Genomic DNA, 7,327 nt, shown 5'->3' with positions numbered 1-7,327 from the left:
ATCTATTGGTCTTTAAATACTGACCCTAAGTATGCTAATTTCCTAAAGGTTTCTAAGGTCAGTGGGAGCAGTAAAAGTCTTTATAATGACTTGTTAGAAGTACAAGAGGAGGGGGGAAGAGAGATATTAAATTTTACTCCAATTACACCTCTGTACACCATGCTGCGCCAAATCTTACACACTTAGAATCCTGAAAATGATAGCAACCTAACTAAGAGCTAATCCATAAAACTGAGACTTTTAAAATTACCCAATAATCAACTTAGGAGGCCATCTAGGTTTTAAAACCTACTAAATTTGATGCTTATGTAACCTCCCTAACTAAAGTTGAATTGGATGTTGGAAAGTTTAATGATCATACCCCTTATAATTAAACCATTATCATCAATCATAATTGACTCCATAAGTCGCTAACGTTTTGAGATTTGGTTGAATCACCTAAAGGTGTTCATAACTAAACTAAATCCTAACAAAAACGTTAAGACACTAAGAAGCATAATTGATTATTAAATGTTAGATTCAAAAGGGAATAAATCATTAAAGAATCTTATAACCTATATTATAAAACATTTCTTTGAGGATCATTATTGTTCAAGTAGCTTATAATAGTTAAAGAGCTACGTTAGAAGAACATTAAAACAACTTTCCTTAATAACTGACTTACATATCTACTTGCTCATAAAACAACCTAAATGTTATAAACTGAAGGTTAATGAACATTTAGTCTATAAGTCAATAAAATCCATATATGGTTAATGCAAACATCAAAATTTGATGAAATATTTATACAATTATTTTCATCAAAAACCAAATGGATTAATGTAACTACCTCAAGATGAGTGGGAGCAACTAAAAACAAACTTGTCCTTATATAAATGACATTCTTCTGACAAGTATATGTTACATAAGTCAAATCATTGTTCACGCACTTTGATATGAAATATCTCAAAGATATCCCTAACATAATAGATATCATAACATTCTGAGATAAACCCAAAGAGACATTAGTTTTGTTCTATAAGTTTTATCTTAAATGAGTCCTTACACATGTAACAAACAATATTGCTCTATTTAGAGGATAATAGGATCATTGAGATTATTACCTTGTGCTTCATTAAGTAGAAGCCTTATGTATGTTCAAGTCTATACTCGTTCAGATATTACTCAAAATTGTAACACACTAGATATGCCTAGATTAATGTGAAACATCTAAAAGAGTATTAAAATATCTTTAAAAGAAACGAAAGACTATAATTTAAAAGAAGAAGTGAGAATTCAAACCGGTATATTACTCTAAACTTTGTCATATTCTGAGATAAGTAAATGTAATTTTCGGGATATATTCTTATGTCGGTAGATAAATCTATCTCATGGAGAAGTCATAATGAACTGATAACAACAACATAAGTCATAACAACATAATATGTTGATTAATTACAACGTTGTTGTCAATAAATGTTGTTGAATATTTATTAGTGGACTCATAAGTTTTATTAAACTCCAAACAACTTATATATTGAAGACTAATTGTGATAACGTCAGCTACCATGTTTTCTCAAACAGTAACAGTTTGATAGGTGCTGCATTAAATTTTGATATGAAATTAATTATTCGTTTATGAACGAATTGAGGAATCTAAATTTTCATATCGAATACATTCATGATATGCTTAAGGATTCTATAACTAAAGGTCTATTACCCATAAGTATTATGAAAGCGCTTATAATCATGAGGGGTTTATTAATGACCACGTACAACTGCATATCGTACTATGAACGATTAACTATTAAATTTCCTCATAAGTTTTGATTTTGTATGTCTCTTAATATGTTCTGCATGCATAATGACATATAGACGAATTAAATATACAAATCAAACGTTCTGAAGGGCTTACTTGAAATTTTTGATCATAACTACTTAGGTTCTAAATAAGGACTGCAGTATGATTAATGGGGGTCTTGAACTGATGTTCAATTTAATGATTGTATTTCTCTGCTCCAGTTTGAGTTTAAAACTAAAATGAGTGTTAACTCCTGATCAGACTTATCTAATACTCATAATAAATGATTACTCGGCCAAGTGGGAGAATGTAAGAATATTATATATTTATTTATATGACCATCATTATCATTTAATAATAATAGATCAAAATAATTAATTATACCTTATTATATATTAGCTTGGTAATTGTTGATGGGCCATATTACTCTTAATAGCTAATAAAGGGTTTCCCCTTGGGTGTATATATAGAGAGAATAAATTAACATCATAACCTAGTCTCACACACATAAGTAAATCATGTGTCTCCTTTCTCTTCTAAACCGGGTTCCTCTCAACAACCCTAACCATCCTTAACTATACATCCTAAAGGGGAACTCGATCAAGATGACAAGCATGTCGACTACATCATACCCTACTGCGGTTACTACTCTTCATGCTGTAACAGGTTCATATGTTTAATATTTATCATGTTTTATATTACTTACATGAAGAGCTGATCAACAAAAATATGACTTTAGCATACACACAAGGATGTATGATTCCTAGAAAGAGGGTTTATGAAACCACCACCCATTTTGTAAGTCACCAAACTTCTCGTTTTAGCACATCTTACAACGCGCTACAATTAGTATAAGTTCATTTCTTTATCATCTTATCTTACTATTAAAGTTTTAAAGATATTTAATGAGCATTTAATATGCCTTAAAACCATGCGTGACAGACGAAGGAGGTGGAGTTGTGAAGGTAACCAAATATTATAACAAAGTAACAGTTACAGATGAATGAATGATACAAATAGGACAAGTTCAAAATGGTACAACACTGTTTCAGAAGAAACTAAGAAGATCTTTGCTTATCGGATCCCCTCGTCCAAATATGGGTATTTTATTAAATTGTTGTATTATGTCAGGGAGATATCCGTCTGTGTTTGTAATTAAATGTAGATGATACAGTACGTATTGATGGGTCCTATGAGTTTTCCGGTAACAACTCTTGTGGTTTCCAAAACATAATATACATAAAAGATATAATTAACTATATGCATTGGTACACTAGAGTAACCTTCTGTAACACGATGAACTTTCTTATACTTAACTTCACCAAGCAATCTAGCTTGGATTCTTTGAAAACCAAAGAACCGGCTAATATCAGTAGCCCTTTAAAAAACCTTTCAATTAATAATCCAAAATAATGTTTTTACACACGTATTCTGAATATCTTAATCCGAACTCTATTACTGACTTTTGGAACGCAAGGACTACGAATCCAAAGTCTAGACCGTGTAGTATTTTTTCTGGGGAAACATTTTAAGAAAAGAAGCAATTATCAGATTATTTTCTACAAATCATGTACCCATCTTGGCATCTTCTGTCTCCTTGTTGCCGCTTCATTTGCAGCCTGAAAATTAACAAACATCATGTAAATATACTTCATTTTTTGCATTCATGTTTTGCAAATTATAAAACTTGATATAGCTGGTTAAGTTATTGTTTAAAATGATATTATTTTGTGATGAGACAAGTTGCTATTTATAAAAAGGTTTGGACAAAAGTATTCACCTACCTAGCTTACCAATACTAGAAAAACACTAATATCCACCTAAACCTGTCTTTTACTTATGACCCAATTTACCAATTTTACCACCTTTGTTTAGAAAATAAACAAGAAGATTAGTGAATTCATACCAATAGTTTTCTTGCAGTGAAGAACTGCTTCATAGATTGAACTCTCAGAATCACAAGATCTTCGCCAATCATCCACAGCACACGCTTCACTTGTCGTAGGAGACAACGTGTAGTTTTTCACACTCTCTAATACCCACGATCTTGACCAGTTATCTGAACCACACAAGTCCATGGTGCTCGAAAATTCCCAATTCTCGGCTGTCTTTACTTCACTGGTCTCATGTCCTCTTTTCAGTTTGAGCCAAATCAATCTGATCAACCGCAAATACTTTTGTACAACTCTTTTTGGCAATCTTTTATACCTTGTTAAAGATAAAGAGCGCCTACTCCGATAGGAGCATGGCTTCGCAAGGGCGTTTGAGCACACCGACGTGTCCGGTGTACTGGAATTGGAATCAAAATCATAAGTTCCGATATCTAATGGCTTCAAAAAGAGGGGAACCAGAATCCCATTAGAGATAAGTTGATCCGCGTGAACACAAGGCTGCAGTGTTGGCAGATCAAAGTCGAAATCTTGATGAAAAACAAGAAATCTTTTGGAGGCAGAAAGTTTGGGGTCCATTTCAATGAAGCTAGATTCATCAGATGCATCCAAAGAGGCTCTAAAGGAACCTTTTGGGCTTTCGAAAGATGGTTTTCGGTTCACTAACCAACTGTATGAGAAGCTCTCAATTGAGAGTGATTCCGAAGTTTCCATGGAGGACAACTTCTATAGGGTATGAAAGAGTTGAGATCAAGTGGAAATGTTTATTAAAATAAATTCCTTGTTGTGTGTATACGTATATGTATATATAGATATATTGAACATACATGTGCATGTAAGGACATCATTATTGTGGTCCTTCACTCCATAGATAACATATAATATTATATATTATCAGTAAAATAAGGGACGAAAATGATCATAGATGAGACAGGAATGTGAACCCCACATGATGTAATGTTGCATGCCACTTTAATAATAAAAAGGGGTCTTGATATTATATGGTAAAGCTCAAAATCACAAAATAAATAACATCATTCCCTTCGTGATCATTCCAAAAGTATACTTGTAGTCTTGATTCAACATTTTTTACATCAAAATGTATTTTAAGAGTCTTAACTATAACTCATTAAAAAATACGTAGCTCTTCTAACCAGTGGCGGATCTAGAAATTTTCGTTAATGGGCTCATCTTTTTTCGGTTTTCAAATTTTTCAAAACTGACTATTAAAACCTTTGGTCCCGTCAGGTCGGATCAGGCTATAAACATAATACAATGCGATATCATAACAAAATATAACAAGAAAACACACAAATTCAAGAATGTTGATAACTTTGTTTTATGCCGTCCTTCCATTAACCCTAATTGTCAAATTTTAATAAATCTAAATCACAAATTCTAGAATGGTATTCATAGAATAGAACAGACAATTCTAATCTAAGAATCAACTATTGAAGTATAAAAAATATAAAATAAACAAAAGGTTTAAGCCTTTTAGGTTTACTTTTTAGGATTTGTTGAAGGATTGAAATAGAATTAGGACTTTTGAAGGACAATTGGAGATGAACAGATGATACGCGGTGGTCGCCGGATTTATGGTGACAGAGGATGGAAGAAGAAGATGATGGTAAGATTTGGGGGAAGGCTTGAAGAAATGAGGTCGATGAATGAGTAAAACTATAAAGGGGTATTTTTTAAGGATAAAACCTAGTAAAAGTGAGAAAGAAAAAAAACGTGGAAGAAAAACGTAATAGGTGAGATTCGAACCCAGATTCTTTCAGAACGGATGGACAGAGGAAGTTTAAGGAATTATGATTTACCACTAGACCAACTCTTAACTTGTTAATATGGGTTCACCTCTAAAACTCTTATGGACTCATTAAAAATTTTTCTATATCGTCTCTACGAAATTTTCAAAAACCGTTGAGTGCTCGTGCACCCAAGGGTTCCTTAGTAGGTCCGCCGCTGCTTCTAACTCTTAGCAATAAGACTAACAACACTCACGGAAATGTAAGTCCCTAATAAGCAATTGACTCTTTTTTTTATCACAATTATAATGTTGTAAATTATTTCGAAACAACATATATTAAAGTTATGGGTTGATAGAGTTGTTTTCTCTGCACAAAAGTGTGATTGTTCATGACAATGAAAATAATAGTTAGGAAGTATTATTGTTCACAATTTCAGTATGAAATTATTATTGACCAAGTTCGAATTATCAATATCCATTTTGTTTTGTTATTTCCATCCTTATAGAATTGACTCAATCATCACCGCATAGTGTATGCAAGACCAAGTTTAAACTAAAAGTTGTTTTTAGCATTTAACAAAATGATACTATAGAATAATAAAATCTTGTGAGGCATTGTGATAAGAATATTACAAATGAAACTTAATCAAATCATTTATATATCAATAAGCCTTAACTAATTTTAATATATATCTATCTATGATATATATAAACTAAACTTTAAAAACTCTCTGGTTGCTTCCTAAATTCTCTCAAACCACCATATTGCATTATTTATAAATGGAGGCTTCTCAAGTTTTGACCCGAATTCACAGGTATGACCACCAAACTCATATATTCTTTAAACGAGTTATAAAACATCACATTAAACTAAAAATTAATCTCACCCAATTTTTGATGTCAAAATCCTATAAAATAAGGATATACTAAAAAATAATATCTGATTTTTTTAAAAAAGATATATATTATTTATAATTAAAAAAACAATTTTGTAGTAAATAAAATAAACGGGTCATGGGTCTCATTAAACCCAAATAATTTAAATCCGGGTTATAACATTTTATTTATTTGTGAAATCCTTTCATCATCAAATAGTAAGTATGTTACTAACTTATGTACAATAAATAAAATTAAAACCCAAAAAATATATAAATATCTTAAACGAATAATGTAATCCGCCCGTAATACGGGGGATAAAAGCTAGTATATATAAATGAAACCTTCCTACATTCTCTCAAACTATCAGATTGCTTTATTTGTAAATGAAGGTTTCTTATGCATTTGACCCGAATTCACGGGTATGGGTTTCACCAAACTCCCATAGCTCTTAAACGGGTTATAACATCTCATTACATTATAAAATAATCTCACCAAATAATTGATACGAAAATCCTATAAAATAGGGATATACTAAAAATTAGTATATGATTTTTTTTAAATATATTATTTATAATTAAAAACAATTTTATAGGAATAAAAATAAGCGGATCATGGTCTCACCAAACTCAAATAGCTTTTAAACCGGGTTATAAGTTATAACATCTCATTTAATTGTGAAACTCTTTTATAATCAAATCCTAAGTATATTATTATCGTCCTTACAATAAATAAAATTAAAATCTACAAAAATATATAAATATTATAAACGAATAATGTAAAACAACCCCAAAATACGAGAGATAAAAACTAGTACATTATATTTAACGGTTGAGTTATTTTACAAAGGACAACAAAAATAAGAAGTGTGAGAAGTCATAAGAAATTGACATGTGTTAAGTGGAGACCAAAGGAAAAATAGAATAAAATTAATAGTACACATTTTCTGTCTCCACATGCAAGTCACATGTTAATTCACTCATCATTTTAAAACGTCTATAACTTTTTCATATGATATTTTAAAAAAAATCA

General features: G+C 31.0%; 1 protein-coding gene across 1 annotated transcript; it reads right to left on the bottom strand.

The window, feature by feature from the left end:
• Positions 1 to 3,238: 3,238 nt before the first annotated feature.
• Positions 3,239 to 4,660, bottom strand: LOC143606423 (putative membrane-associated kinase regulator 6). Its single transcript, XM_077082195.1, has 2 exons — positions 3,687 to 4,660; positions 3,239 to 3,399 (listed from the first exon to the last, which is right to left on the bottom strand). Exons 1-2 carry the CDS (start codon positions 4,381 to 4,383, stop codon positions 3,389 to 3,391), a joined length of 708 nt encoding a protein of 235 aa, XP_076938310.1. The 5' UTR covers positions 4,384 to 4,660; the 3' UTR covers positions 3,239 to 3,388.
• Positions 4,661 to 7,327: the final 2,667 nt, after the last annotated feature.

This window comes from Bidens hawaiensis, unplaced genomic scaffold (genome assembly GCF_021521415.1).
Source record: "Bidens hawaiensis isolate Kalapana, Puna unplaced genomic scaffold, B.hawaiensis_p1.1 tig00074762_1, whole genome shotgun sequence".
Classification (NCBI taxonomy): Eukaryota; Viridiplantae; Streptophyta; class Magnoliopsida; order Asterales; family Asteraceae; genus Bidens; species Bidens hawaiensis.
This window is presented reverse-complemented; position numbering and strand designations above follow the sequence as displayed.

What these genes read in the sequence shown, in the direction of transcription:
- LOC143606423 (XM_077082195.1), bottom strand. Translation starts at nt 4,383, where the DNA reads ATGGAAACTTCGGAATCACTCTCAATTGAGAGCTTCTCATACAGTTGG.